We start from the raw sequence: 24,151 nt of genomic DNA, 5'->3' as shown, positions 1-24,151 counted from the left end.
TACTGTAAGAACAGAATAAAATTTCTGCTCTAGAGTTCTACTTACTTTGCATTCTTCTCTCTCTTCAGCATGCATCCAAATGGGTTTGTTTTCATCTATGTAAAAATCAGATATTGGATATCATGTAAAATAAAGTTACCACTACATTTGGCCAGAACAGCATTCTAAAAGATATTATGGGAAGTTGTAAGGAGATCCACCCTATGCACCCTCAGTATTCTCAGTTCTAGTGCACCAGGTCCACACATCAGCAGCTAGTTACAGTCCTATTTTTTTTGTAAATGGATTAGGCAAGACTTAATTTTCTGAAATAAGCTGAACACAAGAGAAGGCTATCTTATCACACCAAGCTAGTTTGCATGAAACTCTGCAATTCCTGGGTTGTTTAACTCAGGAATTTCCAGGGACGAGTGAAGCATCAAGAGCGTTGCTTCCCACGTAACCATTTCCACTTTCAATTAACAACCCAACCCAACCCAACCCCGCCCTGTACCTGGGCTGTTTCATGATGTGTAAACCCAGAAACTCTGGGTTTATTGGTTAAACAATCCAGAGTTAATCCAACACCAAACCATGGGCAATTGCTGTTAAATAACCCAGGAATTGCTGCATGACGTGCGAAGCAGATCACTCTGTCAGAACTAAGACATACTACAAGTGACTGTCTTGATATGTACAGACTGTGGAACAGGAAAAAGGTAACTAGAAATCCGAGTTACAAAATTGTTAAAATGTTCTTTCAAGGTGGCTTTGATGTCAGCTTTGAACCAAACTGCAAGTAACACAGGCTGACAGAAGCGTAGCTGTTTGCTAGAACATATGCAGTCTTGCTTTTTATCCCAATGATACTTTTGACACCTCATGCATGCTGCTTACATAATGAACTCATTGCAACGAAGCCACTGCACTACAGCTACTCTTTGCAAACCACGTTCCACTAGGTAAATGAGCACCTCAAACGATTTAAATTGTATAATTAAGATGTATTATTCTCCATGTTCACTTTGTCATTCTTTTTATTGTCACCATCATCTAAAACCCTGTGCAGAACTCTGTGATGACTTGTAAAAGGAGGCCTGGAGCCAAAGAGCTATAGTAAATGCGCCCAATGGGACTGGGCTTTTTTGCTTTAAATCTCAGGTGCCCCTCCTCTGTCATATCAAAAAAATAGCATAAATTCTAATGGTAATTTGCCATACAACATGAAAAATCTACTTTGTTTAAGAAACACAAGTGATGTGGTATATGGAAAGCTAATGTTGAAGTTCTTCATTGTCTGGCAAAATAACATACTATAACTAAGCACTTTATATCAGAACTTCTAAAATGATTTCTAAATATTTTATCACATCCAATTCCATCACTTGAAAGAAAAAATCCATGATCTTCATTAGTTCTAGCTTTCCTTCATAATGCAAACATTTACCATCCACAGAGCCAAATTCCCTTTCATGGGCACGAGTAAGGATCTCTTTGTATAAAGTTTCTGCTTGCTTAAATTTCCCTTGTTTCAGGTAGCAGGAGGCCTGAAAGAGATGATACGAGCATAGTAAATTTTAAATGAACGTCTCAGTATTCAGATACATTTAACAGCTGATGGTTACTTGCTCAAAACATAAAAACGGTTTGGATCCAAATGTGCTTTTCTGCCCGCAAAAGGTGTCTTCCACTCACAGGAAGCTGCTTTACATGTATGTTGTCAAATCAATAATCCATCTAGCTCAGTATTGTCTACACTGACTGGCAGCACTATAAATCTACATTATACATCACAATGGAGCATCACTCTTTCAGCCCAAGGGCTGAATTCAATTTTGGAGTAGCTCTTGGGGGCCACATTCCAATGGTGCGCAAGGCCAAAGGCAAATGGATGGGGACCAAAAATACCAATGTATTTTAGCTTAAAGTTCTTATTGCCAGACTTAAGAGAAACATTTCAACATTTTAGATTTGGGGAAAATTTACAGCGCAAAAGCTAGGAAATGCCCAAACAATCAACAGATGAGGAAAGAGGGTGGGAACATCTAGGCAATCCCAGAAGGCTGGATTGGGATCCCAGGCAGGCTAAATTTGGCCTGTGGGCCTGAGGTTCAACATCCCTGCACTAGATTATTGTGTGAGAAAAGTGAGATTAGATCCAAAGATGTATTTTACACCTCTGTAAGCAGAAGCACAAAAACTGCAATATAATCTATAACACCACTGCACCAGCATTTCCTCCAGTACCTGCACAGGGGTCTGTGGGATAGCACTAGCAGCTACGCTCGTTCTGCTCAAAGTTCTTTGGATCCAATCTCATATTTTCAGCCAGTGAGAAATACAGGGGACGGTCACTTCTCATTATTGTTTACTCCACTGTTCAGACGTACCAAATTATTCTTTGTCTTTGCTACATTTGGATCATCCGGCCCCAGTTTAGTTTGGTAGATCTCAAGCGCCCGCTGATAGTAGTATTCCACTTCTTCATATTTACCCTGGTTCTGACATAGCAAGGCCAGGTTATTCAACTGTTTGGCAACATCAGGATGATCTTTTCCCAGTACCTAGAAAAAAAGGCATACTACATTAACACCTTCCGCTTACCCAGGTTCTTGAGGAAGTTACTTTTCTTTTAGTCTCACCTGTTTGCCTTCTGAGACTCTCACCATGACATTTTTTTAATAGATTGGCAAGTCTCCAACGGCAACCATTTTGTGAGAATGCCCATGACACTCCAAAAATTTGCCTGGCACCTACATTGCACTCTTTCTAGTGCCAGGTGAAGACCTTTCTATTTTCCCAGTATTTTAGCATTTATCATCCTAAGGTTATTAACTCTGCTGTCTTAAATCTGCATTTAAAATCTTTGTATTGCTGCTTGGTTTTATTCTGGCTGTACTTTTATACTGTGGTTTTATATTGTGATTTAAGTTTTGTATTTTATACTTTAAACTGTACTTTATGGTTTTAACCTGTATTTTATGGTTTCTGTGAACCACCCAGAGAGTTTCGGCTATTGGGTGGTACAGAAATGAAATGAAATAAAAACCCAAAAAGGTTGGGACCCCTGAACTAGGCAGATATGTTGAAAGTATTTTATCCAACAACTTTTTTTTGAAAGTATTAAAGCTTTGGATCATTTTTCCTGCAGGACATGCTGATGTCTTCAAATACTATTTTTATATGCTGCAGTTGCTTTATGACATGGCTGGAAAAGAAAATCTAATCTGGAAGCACAAGACATTTCCTTCTACCCAACCTCCCTATCACGTTTACAAAATAATTTTATTTGTATTTTGACAGAAAGTTGTGGCGCATATTCAAAAATAGACCTAAAGGTATTCTTTAGTTTAAGACAAATTAGTTCAATAAACCCCTAAATATTGCACAATTGTGCACACAAACTCTACTTTAACCAGCATGTGCACCCACTGCCGATATCATGAAAATTTGGAGGTGTTTTTTTTAAAACAAAACAAAACTGCAAACCAGCAAAAAATATACTTGGGTTACCTTCTCTCTGATTTCCAAAGCTCTCTTGCATAAAGGCTCAGCTTCCTTGTATTTTCCTCTTTTCCCATAAAGCACTGCAAGGTTATTTAAAGTTGCTGCAACCTGTAAAAAAGTAAAAACACTAGGTCTACTACTATACTTCCTGAGAAGCTTGGGGAGAAATAAGCAGCCCATACATGTATAGTGCATTAATTTGTTTGTAGCTCACATGTACAAGTACTCGTGAACTGTTTATTCAATAAAGAAAAAAATAAAGTTACAGGCAACAAGCATAAAATGTGTTTAACTAGCACAATGGTGCCCAGCCTTTGAATGCCTACAAATAATACTAGCAAATACTTTTGGTTCCATTCACCAACTTAATAAATAGGCGCCATATCCTCCAATAGGCATCAATTTATTAAAGGCCCAGAAATTGAAACATATCCAGAGTTGACGATCCTTCAGCAAGCATGGAATTAGTCTTTCCAAAGGACTGGGACTAGGTTTTTCTTTAAGCCCTGGTCCTGAGGCTGAGAGGTTCATTGAAACGTATTTCTTGACAACTGATTAACTGCAAGATACAGAGAGGGGAATACTGGGCTACAATCTTAAATATTAGGAAATCCACAAATTTGCTTTTAGTTAAACAAAACACTACTTGCAGAAGAGACATAAATAGGACGTCAAATGAAATAATTTCACATTTCCTTTCTGTAATATGAAGCTATTTTTCATTAAATTTGAGATGTCTTAATAAACCACTTATACTGAACCAAAGTTTTCACTATTTCTTATGAATGAGCATAGCTCCAATAGGAATCCAGAAACATAGCTGAAATATTCCTTCAGCGTTTGGGGTACATTCAAATCAAGCAAATTGATTCAGAATCAGACAAGTATGTCATGAAAGTAATTTAAGTAGACCATTGTTAAAATGATTTATGCTTAATTATTTCAAGTGCAAAAAGTTTTATTGAGGGTCTCCTACCTCAACAATGTTAACGATAAGCCAGGACTTAAAAACCTTCCTGTTGAGTTTAATATTAAGACATATTTCAAAGAAAAAGACTTGGTACTTACAGAGAAAGGAGAAACAGAGAAGGGGGAAACAAAACAAAGAAAACTGTCCTATATACAAACCGCTGGATGATCTTTGCCCAGGGTCTTTTCACGAATAGCCAAGGCATCATTAAGTAAGTTTGCTGCATCTTTGTATTTATTCTGGTCCCTAAATTAGGAAAGAGTCATGATCAACACACCCTATTCATAAATGTATTATTTAAGCAATTAGTCATTAAAATCAGTACCAATAGCAACAACTGGTTTCAAAATCTTGGTAAGCAGTAAGTGTCAGTATTCAATGCAGATTCTGCTCTTTTTATGTTTGTATCCACAAAGCAGGACCTACAGCACAATGGCTTGCCACTGAAGTGAACACAGCACCAAATCTAGAGGACAGCCCTGTGTAATGAGCCAAACTGACCTCCACATCCCTATGAAGCATTAATACAGGATACTATGGGGCAGCATATATAATTTTGTCCTGCTCAGCTCCCTTTCTCCACCAGTTAAAAATACCGAAGCTAACCAGCCAGTGCCAAAGCTGGATTCATTTCCTTGGCCACTAGTTGCCAACTTGTTACTCAGTTCAAAATACTTGTAAATATAATTCAAGGGGAAGTTGACCACCTCCCTCAAAAGGCTAAGATGAGAGGACTTTCAAAAAGGGACAGCAACGCGTACTGAAAATGAAATTGTGTATAACAATGCATAGAGGGTATCACTGTTACTTCGTAACGTGAGTAACTCGTCAGAAAACATGTTTTATTTAACTGTGGTTGTAATATCAAAGGCCCTCAGAAAATTCTTTAAAAGGCTGTTAAAAATACCAACCTGTATACCAATGCCAGTATGTTCAACATAGTGGCAACATCAGGGTGATCGTGACCTGAAGTCTTCTCCAGATCCTCAAGTGCTTGTTTACAGAGGGGTACAGCAACCTCATATCTACCTTGGGAAGCGTACTGAATGACAAGATTATGAAGGGTCCTTAATCTTGCTGGAATCTCATAGCCACCCTGTTGGGCAGCTGCTGCTGCACTGCTATGTGGCTGTTGAACTGGGACAGGAAAAGCCACAATCAGAAAAAGTACATTAAATTTGTATGTGATTAGTATAGATGAATTGAACTTCATTAAGACTACACACTCAAATGTTTCGAAACGATGGTTGAGTTCCATGAGGCTATAGTATCTAACGATTCTACTCTTGTTTCAGAATACATCACCTCGAATACATTCTGACACATGATTTGTAAGCAAAATTATATTTGTTATATTACCTTGAAACTATCCGGGCTTCCAGAAGAATGAGATAGGATGTAGCCCAATCCATGGAAAAATCAGGAATTCTAAAATTCACCCACTATGGTTGCCACAGCAAGTGTTTTGCTCTCATCTGCCAATCCAATATATTGGTGGGGGGTGTCTCCCCCCAATCTCTGACCTTCTGGGGAGCCTGTTTCGTAATGTTTTCACCTTCAGAAGTGGATTCCAGCTTCAGTATTTAGTTTGAGCTCCAAGTAAGGTTAGTAATAACTATGGTTACAACTATTCAGACATCATGGTAAGCCACAATTATCACTAACCAGGAATGGTTACACCCGCAGCAGCTCTAAAATCTTCACATTGAATAAGAGGCTTTGATTGCTTGCCAATCATAAGTTTCTGCAAGTCAATCCCCTATTCATAGTTTGATTGTTTTGGTCAAGTCAGGCTTTCATGCTGTGTACTGTGCACTAATGGCCTACAGCAGTCTAGGGGTTAAAGATCAGCTAGTGGCCTCAATATATGAACACAAAAAGGCATTGCTTTAATTTCACTTACTTCCTTGCCCCTGGTCATCTTCATCATTGGGGAATAAATCATCCAGTGGTTCTTTGGTAGAATCTGTGTCTTTATCCTCCTAAACAAGTCCCCAGAAAATCAGTCATGGAATCAGTATAGAAATGTACATCATGCATAGCCACAAAATGCAAAGAACAAGTTTAGTTTCACTACTTTCCCCTTCCACTTCTGAAATCAACACTGAAAATAATTATCAACTGAACAATCTTTAAAAGAATATAAAGAACTAAAGTCTAAATTCTGTGCTGAGGGAGACTAGTTCTGCTCCCTCTCTGTTGTCCTTCTGGCAGTAGGCAAAAACACTTTTTATTCAAGCAGGCCTTTTGCATCTGTTGGATTGGATGTTCTTTTTATTCTATTATTGTTGTGTTTTTATTGTGTTTTAATACATTTGTTCTATTATTGTTTTAATCAAGTTTCATTAATGATTGTAAGCCACTTTGAGCCCTTTTTTCTTGGTGGAAAGGCAGAAATAAAATAAAATAAATGTATGACTAGACAGAGGTCCTGAAGCACGAAGCCTTATTTTTCAGCTACCTGATTCACACACATACACTTTAGCAGCAGTGAAACTGCACTAAGAATTACGGACAGAGATGTCATTATGCCACAGTACACTCCTATGCACGTTTACTCAAAAGTACATTCCACTGAATGCAGTGAGATTTGCTCCCAAGTAAATATACATAGGACTGTAGCCTTAGGGAGTATACATTTGAGCATGCTATACTAAACATGTGCTTCTCTCTAGCCAACAGAACCAGGGAGATACATTAACTACTCCCCTTCCCTTAAGGTGCTGCTGTTTAATGCCAGTACAAGTCACAAACCTGGACTTATCCAGGATTTAATCCAGAATGAAATACACCAACCTGGAGTGCACCTGGTTGGATGAGGAAAGGGGTGCTCAGAGAACTATTGGGTGGTACAGAAATGTAATGAATAAATAAAAAGTCATTTATTTGTATCTTTATTAGCATCTTTCAGAACTGCCACAGGCAGTCATTATTGCTTTGCAGTGGTTTAGCCCCTGACAGGCAAGCTCTGGAAAGGTGATACTGTTTTTATTTCTTTATGTATCAAGGACCAATTTTTTGATTGGGAAATGCAAATGTAAATGTAGTACCAGAATATACTAGTATACTGTGATCATACAAGGTCAATTCTAGATTACTCCAGAATAAAGCCAAATATGCATAGTGAAAATCTTGCAAGCTTGCAAGATTATCCTGTCACTAAAAATATCATATATTTTTCTGGAACTAAGTACTGTGATAAAAAAGGCTTCAATTTTGTGCTGCAGTCTTTAAATGTGCTTATAAATTTCAAAAATTAAGTCTGCCTCAAGAATTACAAATATTTACAGTATAACATTCCTTAGCAAACAGAAGGAAAATTCAAAACAATAAGATGTATTTTGATGTACAGCTACTTACTGAAGGTGATATATCATCATCGTATTTTTTTAACTGATTCATGAATTCTAAGTGCTTCTTCTCTTCCTCCAGCTGAGCCACAGACTGTTCACTCTTTTGTAATTTCTGCTGAGTATTGGCTAGCTCATCCCTTAGCCACTGATTTTCTTGGCATAGCCTGCGAACCTGAGCACGTAGTTTCTGCTTCTCTGATTCCACTGCATTTAAGTGATTTGACAATGCCATCATTACCTAGAAAGCACCAGAGATTACAAGAATTCCTTCTGTTGAACTCATGATACTTCACTGTGTATGTACGTCAACATCAATTACCACACTGCTTTACAAGATATACACAATTCTAATTGTAAAAATCCTGTATCAAAGCAAGGTAACATTTTAACACAAAGTAAGCAAGACTTGTTTTTTTTACCTGTGCTTCACTGAGTCCCAGTTCTAGCATTTCCAAAGACTTGCGAATCATATTTGATTTTTCTTCCACCAAATTGGTCTCATCATCTTTCTTCAAGCATTTCAGTGTCTCCAGTAAACTCTGTAAGATGGAATTGTGCTCATTCTTCAGTGCTTCTAGTCCTTGGATCACTTGTTTAGTCTTAGAAATAATTTCATCTTGAGTGAGCTTCTCCAACTTGTCTTCCTTTAGATACACCATTGTGGACATGTTGTCATACATTCTGGGAAAACAAAAAATGATTTACAGAAATCCATAATCTCAGTATTCAAACTTCAGTTTAAAAGCTCATAATGCAATTTATTTGTATATTTAAACTGTATGTTTTGTATTTAAACAACCTATGCTCTCTGGGCAGCTCACACAAAAAATCCCCAACGAACTAAAATGCAATATTAAAAATACAGTATCCTAAAATAGGAGCATAAAAGTGATAGCAAAATAAAAACCAGTTCAGCAGCAGCAATATACAATGAGTTTCAAATCACACATTTGAGAGCTCAGATCTTAAATAATTACATTATTTAAAAGCCCTGAGTGAATAAGGAGGTCTTCATCTGGCTTAGAAGAGACCATCAAGGCAGCGCCAGGCAAGTCCCTCTGGGGAGGCTACTGCACATCTGCAAATATTGCATCAGAGAATATACAAACAGTATTTCAAAGGATTGTAGTTGACAAGTACTGAAGGCACAAGATAAATCAGAATATACCAATATGAAATGCTCAACAAATCAACCCATGATCAATGGTACATCTCTGAAATACCATCCTCCAGCTACTGGAAGTCCATATTGATCTTCAAATTCTTAAGCACTAGCAAAACCTGCTCACACACATTTGCTGACTTTTCTCTATACCCACAGGCACTAGAAATGTGTGCATGTGGGTCAGATTCCCAGGATTAGAGTGACAACTAGCATGAGGACACATATCCAACAGTTTGATCATTTGCTACTTTCTAACGATAAGTGGAATTTATTGCTTGAACAGACCACTAAAAGCTACCACTGTGTGAATCCTCCTTCTCTCCAACCAACCACTTCTCCCAGTAACAAAGGAGGAGAAACACTTGATCTCCAAGAGTAAGCAATAATATATTACAAAGCCTAGCATAAACTAGTAAATACAACTCTACATGTTCTCATCAGTGCTTCTCCCAACTGCAGGCTCTTCCCCTTCTCCATGAAAGTCAGTGAACCAGATTTATGCTATTAATATGTGGAGAAGGGGAAAGCTTTAGCAATGTAAACTAGTGCAGAGAAAGCCACTCCTACCTCATTCATTTTTCTTAAGAATTCAAGACAGGAGGCAAGTGGTTGTTCTGCTGCTTCTTGATCCTATTACAGCTATCCTTTGTTCGCTCCTATTGCCCGGCCAATTCGTACTTCTTGTTCCCACGTGTAGCCATTTTGGCCTTATTTGGGAAGCCATGCAGTAGAATACAGTAGCATGCTGAAGTGGCATATTAAAGCTTATTTACCTTTATCTTACTTTTATACTGTTAGCTTTATTGTCCCCTGTGCCTGTTTGGTGCATTCCTTTCCCTTTCTTATTGTTTTATTATGATTTTATTAGAATGAAAGCCTATGTGGCAGGGTGTTGCTATTTTATTGTTTTACTATGTACAGCACAATGTACATTGATGGTGCTATACTACTACTACTACTACTACTACTAATAATAATAATAATAATAGTAATTTAATTTTTATTACACATATACCCAGACTGTGAATGCAAATGTCTACAATAACTCCAAAGCAATTTCCTACTCAAACTAAAGGCCAGCATTCCCTAGGGTATGAAAGCATTACTCCTATCATTCCTTACTTGTATACCGTTACAGATTTATGCAATAAAATATTGCTGGAAGTAAACATTCCTAACACACACACATAAAACCCTAAAGAACAAATGAAATTTTACATAACTAAAGGTTAAGATGATCACAGATAGGCTTCAGCTACAACATTTCTATTTAATACAAAACCAATACAGACATACATGCATGACCCTACACAGAGATATTCTTAACATCTATGCTGGCAATCCTGGGTGTAATTATATTTTTGATTGACAAATTATTATTATTATTATTATTTATATAGCACCATCAATGTACATACAAAGTTTGCATGTTACAAAGGGCCTAATAAAATGGTCACCTGTCACCTGCGTATGTTGTGCTCTTTTCAGCACCACGTAAAGGCCTTCTTATTTTCCCAGGCATTTTAGTCTGTTTAAAACTCTTGCTGTATTTTAAACCTTGACACTGCTGCCAGGTTTTATTTGGTTATTTTTATTTTATACTGTAGTTTTAAACTTTTATATTATACCTTATTTTATTCTATTTTTGGTGTTTAATTGTTGTGAGCAGCTTCAGCTGTTGGGCGATACGGAAATGTAATAAATAAAAAATAAAGAAATTAGAGCACAGTTCTGACCAAATATAACAGAATCAAGCCTGGAACTAGTAGTAGTGAAAAAGGAAGAGATACAGCACATACAACACCATAGACCAACAGTGTATGACACAAACTCTTCTATGTAAGCAGGAAATTTCCTCAGGAACGTACCTCAGAGAATATCTTGACTGGGTGCCCTATTTACTTACTGCTAACAGCATATGAGCTGTCCATAGCACTATCATATGCTATCATCATAAGTTTTGTCCAAAAGGAAATAATTGACTAAGAAGGACCACCCTGCCCATACAATTCCTGAATACAGACGCTTACCACAATGGCGTGGAATTGTCATTGGGAAAGAGCTCACACACCATTAACAGTTTGATTCAAAAGGTCAATAAAACTGTTCCCAAACACTGCAATGCAGAGGATTCTATCCCTTCAGGTGACAACTAGCATTAACACCAACACCAACTTTCAGTCTTTTTAATCCGATCTTTTTAATCTTTGTAAACTGCCCAGAGAGCTTCAGCTTTGGGGTGGTATATAAATGTAATTACTAAATAAATAATGTTTAGGAAATTTTGCTTTCTTTTGGACTTTGAAATGTACTCTGACCCTACATGGCCCTGTTCCTTCAAAGTGTTCCTTCTCCCAAGATGACAAAAGCAAGTTCCCTTTCTTTGTTCAACTTTATTATTATAATTTATTATAATTATTATTATAATTTATTTATATAGCACCATCAATGCACATGTATTCACTTGTATTAGCTGAGACAACTACTTTACCAAACTGGAGGCCTCACTTCATTCAAAGGTCAGATAATGGTGTATACAGGATAAATTAGCTGATGGTGGAATACTACTTACAGAATACAGTAATGATTAGTTCATATTAGTAAATATCAAGGGAACTTGTCAAGCTTTCAATGACTGGTGCATGGTGTGCAAATACTATTTATCTGAATTAACTGGTTTACAATTAATTGCAGCCCCGAACAATCTTCACCAATGTATTCTCAGATTTCAAATAGATGTCACTGAAGCTATTCCAGATTAAATGGACCTAATTTCATATTTATCATATTGTAAGCAAGTGCATTTCCCATAACCATAATCCACAATGCATGCACAAACCTAAATCTTTCTTTTCCCATAGTTAGCTACAGTAAACCTATATGCTCACAATTCTTTGTGCCATGATCATAGGAACTGCCACTGAGTGTTTGATCTTTCATCTTTCTGACTTGAATCATGGCACATTAGCCAAAAAGCAGGAGCGGGGGAGGAAATGGCGAGAAGACATATGGCAGCAACTACAGGATACCACACTAAAAAATAAAATAACCCCAAACAGAAAAGTATAATTGAGACCAAAGGAAGAGCTCCATCAGATGAGCGGTTTATTGCACACTCATTGCTGCGCACTCATAGATTTTCACAGGTCCCTCTCATAATGTCATCTGCCTCCCGCCCCTTCTGGCCATCCTTGTGCCACAAAAAAACACCCAGAAAGTCTGATATATAGAAGAAGTGTACCTGCCCAGAGTTTGTTATTGGCCATAGCTCCCCAAACACACTTTACTGGTATAGCAGCAATTAGGACTAACCAAAAATAAAGCTAAATCAGGTGGGTTTTTGGGGGGGGAGGTTGTTGTTGTTTTACAGGAACAGGATATATAAAACAAAAACAGACTGAAGAGCATGAGTAATCTGGGATGAGTCACATTTTGAGGCCGAGCCTCAAATATGGGAAACACCACAGCTCAGTGGTAGAGGACATATTTTACATGGAGACGGTCCCTGGTTCTATCTTGGACATTTAAAAGGATCACAGGTAACAGAGCTAGGAAAGACTTTGAGGAACGGCTACCAGTCAGAGCAGACACTATTGGGCTAGGTGGTTCAATGTTTTTCAAGTGCTGACTTGTTTCTAAAACATGTATTTCAATAGCAAGACACACCTACCATATCTTTATCAACCAGGATGAACAGGGGTCTGGAAACAAATCCCTATGAGGAGACACTGAAAGAACTGGGGCATGTTTAACCTTGGGGAGAGAAGACTGAAGGGAGACATGATAGCACTTTTCAAATACTTGAAAGGTTGTCACATAGAGGAGGGCCAGCACCTCTTCTCGATCATCCCAGAGTGCAGTACAGCTGAATATCACAAAAAACTTCCTGGCTGTTAGAGCAGTACAACAATGGAATCAATTACCTAGGGAAGTAGTGGGCTCTCCCATAATAGGGGCATTCAAGATGCAACTGGACAGCCATATGTCAGGTATGCTTTAATTGCATTCTTGCATTGAGCAGGGGGTTGGACTCGATGGCTGTATAGGCCCCTTCCAACTCTACTATTCTATGATTCTATGAACCATCTTTAACTTTAGCCACTTACATACACAAATGTTTTCATTCAAAATGTTACCTATTCATTTATTAACTCTATTTTGCAGGGGCACATGACCACATTATCCTTGAAATGCCTAACAAACTTGTCACAGCAGGCCTTCAAGGGTTCCAGCATATGTTCCTGAGTTCCATATATAACAGACCCTTCACTACACTCTCCCAAATGTGTCCATCAGGGTTGTTTGTGCAGCACTAGTCATGTTCAGACTGGACTACTGTAATGCAGTGTACACGGGATTGCCCTTGTAGATGGTTCAGAAATTTCAGCTGGTGCAGAATATGGCCACCCAAGTATTGGTGGGTGTGAGGCAATCTGATCAGATAATGCCTATACTGTGCCGGCTGCCCTGGTAACCAGTGTGTTTCCAAACCCAATTCAAAGTGCGGGTTTTGACCTTTAAAGCCTTAGAACAGTTTGGAACCAAATTACTTGAAGGACCACTTTCACCAATATCAGCCTGCCCGCACTTTAAATTCAGAAAGATAGGCCCTTCTCATTTGCTCACCTGTGAGAGCAATTAGGCGAGTGATCACACATAAAAGGGGCTTTCTCTGCAGTGGCCCCACACCTTTGGAACAAGCTCCCATTGGAGATCCACCATGCTCCATCATTGCAGGTTTTAAAGAAGACCTTGAAAACACATTATTTTACTGTGGCCTTCTCATGATATTATTGTTGTTGCTTTTACTGTTGGCATTTACTGTTTTTATTACTATTTTATTGTAATTGGAAAAGTTGGTACATTATTTTGCCCTCATGCTACAAAGTAGGTGAGATAATGGCCTGAGCTGGCCCCACTATAGCAGCCCCAGGGTGGATGTTGTAATCTTGTCACTTGTCCTGGGGTTTTAAACATAAGACGACCTGCCAGATCAGACCAAGGTCCATCTAGTCCAGCATTCTGTTCACACAGCAGCCAACCAGCTGCCTGCAGGAAACCCACTAACAGGACGAGTGCAACAGCACCATCTAGGCCATATTCCCCAGCAACTGATGTACATAGGCATATTGCCCCTGGTGGAGAGTATATAGGACTATCAGGACTAGTATTCATTAAAAGCCTTTTCCTCCTGGAATTTGTCCAATTCCCTTTTAAAGCAATCCAAGCTGGTAGCCATCAATACATCTTGTGGTAGCAAATTCCACAGTTTGGGTATACAGTGTGTAAAGACATTCTTCCTTTTATGTGTGTAAAAACATTCTGCCATGAATCTCCCACCACTAAGCTTCATTGGATGACCCCAAGTTGGATTCTAGTATTATGAGAGAGGGAGAAAAATGTCTCTTTATCCACTTTCCCTGCACCATGCATAAATTTGTACACCTCTATCATGTCTCCCCTTACTTGCCTCTTTTCTAACCTAAACAGTCTCAGATGTTGTAACCAACACTATGCCAGAGAACACCACAGCTGGCTTGAGTAGGAAGACTGATGGTCAGCAGGGTGGCCAGTACAGTATCTTCTTGGCCCAATGCAAGTTACCAACATAGTACACAAGTGGATATAAATGAAGCTCTGTACAGAATACTGTCTATAGGACTGTGCAGTTTTTTTCTAAGCAGTATCTTCACAGGGATTATTTCTACCTAGAATTAACAAGAAAAAACTGGTTCTTTTGTTTAGGAGCAGCTAGAGAAAGAAACAAAACTGAAAGTTTTGATTAGCAATACCAAAATACTTAGTCACACCCACCAGTCTGAAAGCAAAAGAAGAGTTGAGAGACTTGACACATTTCCTAACATGCAATTCCTGAAAATAAATCTCACACAAGGGACAGAGTCAAGCACACATGACTCATGGGTTGGGGTGGGGTGTCTGCAATTGAATTTTGAAAATGTACAGCAAATACAGATTAACACAGCATCCATCCACTAGGCTACCGGACTGTCACTTGAATCTCACACCAAACACTGAGCACATGGTGTAGCAGGAATCCTTCATTTCAATCAGCTGATACACATCATACAACTACTAGTTACCAATTCTGTTTTTTAAAGTATGAAAAATCCTCCATGATGTTTATGGAATTCCTTTCCTCCCGAGCCTCACCTGGTATCCATTCTTGTTTATTCAGAGCCAGCTAAAGAGTTCTCTCAGGCTATTAAGTTCTGTGTCTTAATCTATTTGTTAACTATTGCTTTGTTGCTGGTTTTATTATTACCAATTTGTTTTTCTGGGTTGTATTGATTTTATTGTTGTCTGTCTTTTATTGTGAACCACCCAGGGAGCCAGCTGGCTGAAAGGCAGTTTACAAATACGCAAAACAAATTAGTAAATAAATAAATCCCAGCCACAGCCCCTCCTGCTCATATTATATTTCTGATCACTGGAGGAGGCTTGCCATTCCTAAATCTGACAAAGTGCACACCAGTGACAGAAGTAACAAAATAACCTAGCACATGATTGTCTCTTAACACACACATTAAGCTCTTGTTTAATTAATATTTTGAGCACATCTTTACTAAGAGAAGTAGGGAAATAAGACACAGATAGTTTCAATTCTATGAATTTGTGAAATTGTTCCATAAGATTACCTAACTAGCTTATTACTAGTATTCTAACGTATTACCCCATTATCAAAAACTATGCATGTTTTTGATAACATGCATAGGAACATCAGGAACTTTCTCCTGATGTTCACGATCGTATCTCGGCATGTCTTTCAGATATCTCAGCTTGGCTGCTTCATCGTCGCTTGAAACTTAACATGGCAAAGACTGAATTGCTTGTTTTTCCTCCTAAACCTTCTCCTCATCTCTCATTCTCTCTTACTGTCAATGATGTTACGCTTACTCCGGTCAAGGAAGCTCGTAGCCTTGGCTTTATATTCGACTCCTCGCTCTCCTTTATTCCTCATATTGAGGCAGTAGCTAAATCTTGTCGATTTTTCCTGTATAATATTGCCAGGATTCGATCATTTTTGTCTGTCTCTTCTGCCAAGACGCTTGTTCATGCACTGGTTATTTCACGGTTGGACTACTGCAACCTTCTTCTCTCTGGCCTTCCTTCTTCTCACATCAGTCCGTTGGTTTCTGTTCACCACTCTGCCGCAAAAATCATCTTCTTGGCTCGCCGCTCCGACCATGTTACTCCGCTTCTGAAATCTCTTCATTGGCTTCCAATTCACTTCAGAATCCAATATAAACTTCTCCTGTTGACCTTCAAAGCTTTTCACGGTCTAGCTCCTTCCTATCTCTCCTCTCTCATTCACACTATTGCCCCGCTCGTGCTCTTCGCTCCTCTGATGCCATGTTTCGCGCCTCCCCAAGGGCCTCTACTTCCCTTGCTCGGCTTCGTCCATTTTCGTCTGCTGCCCCTTATGCCTGGAACGCTCTTCCAGAACACTTGAGAACTACAAGTTCAACCGCAGCTTTTAAAGCTCAACTAAAAACTTTTCTTTTTCCTAAAGCTTTTAACACTTGATGTTGTGCAGACTTCTACTGTTACTTTCTACTGTTAGTTTTACCCTCCCCTGTGCCTGCTTACCCTACCCTGTACCTGTTTGCATTCTCTTCCCCTCCTTATTGTTTTACTATGATTTTATTAGATTGTAAGCCTTTGCGGCAGGGTCTTGCTATTTACTGTTTTACTCTGTACAGCACCATGTACATTGATGGTGCTATATAAATAAATAATAATAATAATAATAATGTTGAAGGATCTAAGAAATTGCCTACTTTATATTTTAAAGAGGATATTTTTACTTCTTTATTCAAGCATTTCTCTCTCATCTTGCTACTGCAAATGCACTACTCAAGCCGGCTTACTACAGGCTAGTCACAATTTCATAAGATATAGAGATGGGATCAGCTGTTAAACTGAAATCATAAAATCTGCCTGCTTTAAAACGCAGAGGTCAATAACAAGGGAGGGGGCCACTGTATTTCACAGGGCAAAGGTGTTCCACAATCTCCATACAGCCATACAGAAGCCCCCCCTCCCCCCCGCTCTTGTCTTATCCAGCCATTTCTCCACAAAGGCAGAAAGGCCTGTCCAGCATATCTTATGGAGCAGGCAAAACAATAACACTAAACAAACATTGACTTTTAAAGATCTTACTCATGATGCATAGGCTAGCCTCTGAACCTGGGTGATTCGATATCATATAGGAGAGTACTGTTTCATTCATGTACTGGTTGCAGGTTTCCCCTGGACAGCTGGTTGGCCACTGTGTGAACAGAATATTGGACTAGATGGAGCACTGATATGATCCAGCATGGGTCTTGTTCTTATATATACTAGCAACAATATAATTTTGCATCATACAATGCTAATTTCTTACCCCACCTGTTCTTATTATACAGAAAATTAACCTACAGAAAAGAGGCAGTATATAGCTCGTATGGCTAATTAACAACAATCCTACAGCCCCAATCCATATTTAGTCATAGTCACAGGTGAGAATGCAGATCCCTATCACAAGATACATCTGGCCAGTTCAATGGGGCCCGAATGAGCACAGCCCTGTGGCTGGGAGCGCATATCTTCATCAACTGCAGACATGCAAGCCTCCTTCTACATAGATAGGTCTCTCCTTTCCTGAAGCAGAGAATATATGCCATATATCTGTATCCCAATGAAGTCAATGAGCTGTGTACAAATAAGCATTTAAGTTAAGATTTCACCTATATAAAATAATTCCACGTAAAGTAAAGCTTTAAAAACACACACACACGAAACACATACACAATGTCAATATCTACACCAAATCTAAAAGAGGCTTTTTTTCTTTGCTCAATATAGAAACCAGCCATTTTAGACCAATACCCTGAATATCTAACAGTGCAATCTTATACATGTCTACTCAGAAGTAAATCCCATTGTATTCAGTGGGGATTCCTGTCAGATGTGGATATAGGATTGCAGCCTTAATTAGTATTAGGGGTGAGGGTGTTTATGTTTAGATCATTAAAAATGGTTAACACTATAAAATTAAGAGGTGACTGCTGTGACTTGAGAGTTAGGCACCGTGGTAAAGGGTTAAAATATAGGCGATCTTGGATTTTCAAGTAGTTAACATTATTTCAAAGGCCCATATCCCAATGAGAATATCCCTGCCAGTTCTAATGCCTGTATTAGAATTTGAATGATTTTCATATTTTTCCCCATTTATCTGCCTGGCTAAACGTGAGGGCTAATATTTAAAAAATGAGATTTTTGCACAGATTTTCAGATTTAGTCAACTTCAGTGGGTCAAACTGCCATCCATGTGGCTGATGGTCTTCGTGATTGTCTACTACTGATAAATTCTCACCTATTTATGCCTGCCCATTCTCCCTGAATAATACAATGAAACAGTAACATAAAGGAAATTTTCAAAAATATTAAAATAGATTTGATTTGAGTAAGGAATACTGCATAACTACTCTTGCAGATTTTAAAATATTTGTAGCTAATTTTTGTGTCTTTGGAGTAGTGTAGTTTTAAAAGTCAACAGCATTTTTGTAGATTTGTAAAAGGTTGTTTTACAACCTGAAAGCACGTGCCTTAGAACTAACCTTATTTAGTGCACTTTAAAGCATATGCTGGCTGAGGAATACTGGGAGTTGTAGGACATTTTTCAGTCTAAACATATATAAGATTGTGCCCTTAGTAACGTCATAGAGCATGCATATTGGTACCTTGATTTGCCATTTTTCATTTTTAAATCTTATAGTGTGTTGAGTTACTCCGCATGTGAGCATATTACAAAACTTATGATAAAGACAATATGCAAGCAATTGCTTATTTTGCCCAGGGAATGACAATATTCAAGTAAAAATATACACAGCACTCTTCTTAGCATTTATATGCATGCGTTTTAAGTGTTCCAAGTATATTCTCAATAAATCTTACAACAGGCCTATAAGATAGGCCAATATTATCTTAGTGTTACCAGCTGAGGCTGAGAGAATGCCTTAGGCCCAAGTTCATGGTCGCTGTAGCACTTGAACCAGGAGCTTCTCGTGTGTCACAACCCTAAAGCTTCTACTTTTATGTAGTAACAATTTCAACTTTGATTTTAAAAGACCTACTGTAATGTATCTATAGTGACAAGAGGTTATTTTTCAAGGAAGATAAGAAAACAGCACCTACGATGACGTGATTTGAGTATAGCTAAAGGGGAGAAATCTTTTTCAAGCAACCATCGTCACTGTAACAATGAATACTGCTGTTTAGAGATGTTTGCAAAAAATGATTCCTTATTCTTTTCTAATTTGTTAACTGAAAATAAAATCTCATTGATTTTTTGTTAAAAATATCAATAGATTTTACATGCGCATCAGCAACAAGGAAGGCATGGAAAATGCAGTCTGGTAATAAGAGCAAACTTCCTTTGGGATTTAATTTCCTATGTTACTTGACACGCAAGCTTATAAACAAGACACCTCCCTAAGAATAATTAAATTTCAGGGAGTGGGATTATTTCCTGAAGGTGCTAAAAATTGTCGCTAAATTCCCATTTTGGGAAAAACTCCATTTTTTTCACATAACAGGTTTTAATAACTCTATTAGATAGCTTTAATTCATATTGCCTCATATAATGAAATGGTTATTTAGAATGTTAAAATAATGTTGCTACAGAAGCAGGATTGTATAGTGAGGATTCATAGTGAAAACATTCTAAGCTAATTGTGGCTCATAGGCAGATCATAAAGGTGGAGAGTGAAGAGTAGCTGCACTAATCCTCATATCCAAAGGGAATTTAGCCTGCAGTAAAAAGCCAGAGACTGCATTAGAGGGTACAATGAAACATCCCAAGGGCACCCAACTGAGTAAGAGAAACCAATAAAGCACAAAGGGAGAGAGACAGGTGAGGATTTTGTTAGAGCCGTATGGAAACCCCTCAAACATAAAGCTAACAGCAAATGTTCTCTTATTTTAAAAAATGTGTTTACCGCTTTATCCTGATATTCATATTATAATGCACTCCATCTTTTTTTAATGTTCAGATATTGTTCTATGTTCTTGTTAAATATTTAAAGGCTTCCTTTGAGATTGCAAATGCTATTACTTGCATGCCAGTGACCTAGATTTCTCTTTTAACCTGCCCATCCTAAACCATTTTTGCTTTTCACTGACTTAAAAAGGAAGCAGGCATAGGTACTGTAAAGTATTAATATGTCTCACAATTACTTTACACTTTCCTTTATTTTAATGTTTTATACCACATTTATAAACAACTACATAACTTTAACAATGTCACAGTAACTGTATAGATCAGTTCTATTTTCATATTCTCAGAAACATATGCAGACTACTGCAACACAATAGCAAAGAGCTATCGAATGTCTGACTTTGAAAAAATTGACCATTAAAATTTTTGGTCTTCTAAGCATTTCTAAATTGGTCTTCATCGTTGCCACACAGTTCTGGGCTTCAAGTCTGAAATCATTTCAGAACAGTTTCCTGTTTAGCAATATGCTTGCTGTAACATAGTTGTGCTGGCTTTCAGCACATTATGGCTTTGCCTAATGGATCTGCTTCACTGTTGATGAATGATAGATATATTATTCCAGAGCATTTAAGTCATACTACTGTAATATCTTTAATCATTCTGCAGCCTAGTTTTGCTAGTTATTAGGGAAAGATGTAGCTTCCTAGTGAGATACTTTAAATTTAAGATATATTCATAACATTTTAAATTAATGCACTTTGAGGAAAATTAGAACACAGTTCTAGCATTTATTTAATAAGTAGGTGGTTCACCTGCTTTCTGCATTATTTAATTTGTAAGATCATATTTAATTCCATTTATAGCACAATCTTACACATGTCTACTCAGAAGTAATACCCACTAAGTTCAATGGGGCTTACTCTCAGGTAAATGGGTAGAGTACTGAGTATTACGTTAGTTTTTATTTGCAAGCACCATGTGAGAAATGTTTAAGCTAGGCTACAAAAATGAGATGAACAACTTCCTAGTATCTTTTTTAAAAGTTTCCTATGGGAAGTATGCCTATTTGGCAAACTTCCAATTAATAAATAAGGGTTGGTCCCATATGTCTACCACAAAAATACTCCAGGAAGGCCCTTTAAAATGTTACTTTAATAGTCCAAAACATCTCTAGATGTAGTTTTGCCTACAAAAATAAAGCAATATAAATGATATACTAGTTAAACTGAAGCTTTATATCATACACAAGGTTTATACACACAAATAAAAATTCCAAGTTTTGCTTCAAAACATTTCCACTATCCAAAACATTGCAAGCTGTTAAAAACATTGAAAGGAATGACAACAGGCTGATGACCCTGTCTTTACAGTCTCAAACCAAACAACAAGAAGCCTCTTCCTTCCTTATTTCAGGAGAAAACAAAGACACACCAAGGCAGAAATATTTATTCATCCTGTATCTAAAATCGTAGCGAAGATAACAGAAACAAGAAATATCCCCTATTATTCTACACAGATTTTCTCATCCTGGGTGTTGTCAAGTCCCAACCCACAACACAAGTGCAAAAAAACCAGACGGGAAGGAGGGAACTATGAGGAAGGAAAAGGGGTTGGGTGGGATGTTAGGGAAGCACATCCCCTCTACGCAGAGCGATTCCTTCCTCTCCTGCATCCTTTCCCCGAGAGTCGTGTCGGCCACTTGCTCTTTATGATGGATCCACGATTGAACATCAGCAGCGTAATGGGACTGGCTGTTGTCATCAGGGACCAACCCCGGGTCTTAGCAGGGAGCCTGGCTCAGCCTTTTGTTCTGGATGAGCAACTGGCGACGGGAAAAGGGAGACTCAGCAGAAGGGAAGGCACACACGCTTAACACAACGGCTACAACCTCGTTGCTGTCAACCTCGTGTTACTTCTTCCTCCGCCGATGTCGGTCCCCTTTCGCCACACCTGCCTTTGCTCCATCTGCTGAGCTGCTCCACTCAAGCCCGGCCAGTGTTACACCCTCCTCGCCCATTAGCCACCCACATCCTATCCACACCCACCTGCCCCTTCCTCAGAGGCTTCCCATCTTCTACGCTGCTCCCGGCCAGCAGCCCCTCATTTCTCCTCTTTTCACCCCCACCCGATCTAGCAGTGCGCCCCAATATACACCCCCTCCCCGAAGATGCGCACACACAGAGACACCTTCCTATAGGGGGCGCCCTTCCTCACAGCACTCCGAGCTGCCCACCTCCCTTCGTCAGTCAGTCTGTCAGTCAACGTTAAAGAGCCGATGTTTCTGAGGAGAAAGGATGGGTGGGATGGTGTCAATGGGCGGCAGGCCGCTGGCTTCAGGCGACTGAGGTGGGGGGCGGGGAGAAAGGAAGGTCTATGAGGGGAGGAAGACCAGCGATGCCGTGAAAGCGATGGAGGCCCCTGCCAATACTCACCCCAGCTATGACCTCTCCGCCCTGGCCGGAACAGCCGGCTGTCAGTCGCGGGACAGAGGCTGGACTCCGCAGAGCCACCGCTGCTCTTACGCCGGCCGCTACAACCCGAGAGATAAGTCCTGACTGAGCGGCCTTAGCTCCGCCCCTCTCCTCACCGAAAATGGCGGCCCCTCCCGGCCCACAATCCTCCGCGCGCCCAAAGACATGATGTCACTGCTGTCCGGGGGAGGGTGAGAGATGGTGTGGGCGAAGAGGAAAGGAACCCGGGAGCGCGCTCTCAAATGGCGCATGCGCCGAGGCAGGCGGTCGTGAGGGGAGGTTAACGCTCGCCGCGAGCGGTCGTTTGGTGGAGGCGCCACAACGCCCTTCGCCACAGAGACGACAATACGGCCTATTGATTTAACACACACGGATTAGCAATTTGTGGGCCTCCAGATTTTATTTTAATTTGTTTGGCCTACAATTCCCATCAGCTTTAGCCAACATAGCCAATGGTGAGGGATGACGGGAGTTGTAGGCCAAAAATATATATATTGAGGGCTACAAGTTGTCCACCCCGATCTAAGATATTTAAAGTCAGCCTTTTTTAAATCAAAACCCAGCTACAAGGCGGCTAGAAGTACTAACCATTACATTATAATAGCAAAGTACACTGAACAATCAGTAGATAAATCAACGCTACAAAAGACAAAACAACAGAGCAGCCTCAAATTCAAAGTCCTTCAAAAATTCTCTTTTAAAAAGTCCAGTCTTTGCCTGGCAAAGGAACGCCAGCTTGCGTTTTTTAATTCAGAAACAAATGATTGGTAGTATTGATGGTCTTAATGTACTTTCTTAAATATTTGTGAATTTAACATCATAATTTTGTTGTTGATTATGTGGTGTGGTGGGTGCCATCCTGGACTCTGAGGAAGAGCAGGATATAAATGGAATTTAAAAATGTGCCTGTAGTGTCAGAACTTCGGGACATACTCAGTTTACCCTTCCCTCCTTTGGGAAGAATATCTCAAAAGGCCTGATTTCCAGTCTTCCCCCTTATTAGCCCACGAGATTCCCTCCAGTTTTTCTTCAAGACAGTTCCCTAGTGGAGAATTTAGCTGGTGAAGGTTTTCCATTACTGCCCCCACCCCATCTTGGGGGGAAGCTTTGCCTATTGAATTTCTAAGTGTCCTGCAACTCTTGAAAATGCAGGAGCTCTTCCGGGGGGGGGGGGGGGGAAGGGTGACAGCATCAAATGATAAGAGTATTGAGTATCTTTTTAGTAGAAAGCACTAGATCCGTAGGGACTTTGAGCCGATATCCACTTTATTCAGGGGGGAAATTAAAATATATTTACCATTAAAAATTGTGCATAGATAAGTACTTATATGAGCAGTATCCTGTGCTGCTACTGCACCTCCACTGAGTATCTTGCACCAGCATTTTAGCTGATTTCCATTTGCTTTAGGAAGTGTTAGCTTCAGTGGGTCACGATGGCACCATTCTATACTGCCCTATATAACCAAATGTCTAGCTGATATATCACTAACCGTGCAATCCAATCCATAAATTAACTGCTAAATTACAACTGCTGGATGAGGACAGGATCGCTACTAACTAAGTGGAAGTACATGTAACTAAATAATTGTGTGTCCTTCCCATTTAACCCCTGCTTCCATTTCCTCTCCTCTTGTGCTCTTTATGTCTATTTTTCTGTTGTAAGCCCCTCGGGGTAAGGACCTGTCAAACCTGTTCTTTGTAAAGCAA

The 24,151-nt window shown here is 39.2% G+C and overlaps 1 protein-coding gene across 6 annotated transcripts in view; it reads right to left on the bottom strand.

Moving 5' to 3' along the window:
• The window catches only part of KLC1 (kinesin light chain 1), a 51,742-nt gene extending 29,177 nt beyond the window's left edge, over positions 1-22,565 (bottom strand). For all 6 annotated transcript variants that reach the window (XM_063118109.1, XM_063118111.1, XM_063118110.1 and 3 more), the window contains exons 1-10: positions 22,406-22,565; positions 8,229-8,490; positions 7,817-8,047; positions 6,360-6,438; positions 5,368-5,593; positions 4,615-4,702; positions 3,493-3,594; positions 2,370-2,543; positions 1,427-1,526; positions 46-95 (exon numbers count right to left, since the gene is read on the bottom strand). In XM_063118109.1, the coding sequence (XP_062974179.1) occupies positions 46-95; positions 1,427-1,526; positions 2,370-2,543; positions 3,493-3,594; positions 4,615-4,702; positions 5,368-5,593; positions 6,360-6,438; positions 7,817-8,047; positions 8,229-8,489 (1,311 nt within the window). In that variant the 5' untranslated portion in view covers position 8,490; positions 22,406-22,565. The remainder of the gene's footprint in view (positions 1-45; positions 96-1,426; positions 1,527-2,369; positions 2,544-3,492; positions 3,595-4,614; positions 4,703-5,367; positions 5,594-6,359; positions 6,439-7,816; positions 8,048-8,228; positions 8,491-22,405) is intronic.
• Between the last annotated feature and the right edge of the window lie 1,586 nt (positions 22,566-24,151).

This window comes from Elgaria multicarinata, chromosome 2 (genome assembly GCF_023053635.1).
Source record: "Elgaria multicarinata webbii isolate HBS135686 ecotype San Diego chromosome 2, rElgMul1.1.pri, whole genome shotgun sequence".
In the NCBI taxonomy this organism is placed as follows: Eukaryota; Metazoa; Chordata; class Lepidosauria; order Squamata; family Anguidae; genus Elgaria; species Elgaria multicarinata.
Note: the sequence above shows the minus strand (reverse complement) of the source record. Positions and strands in the feature narration are given on the sequence as shown.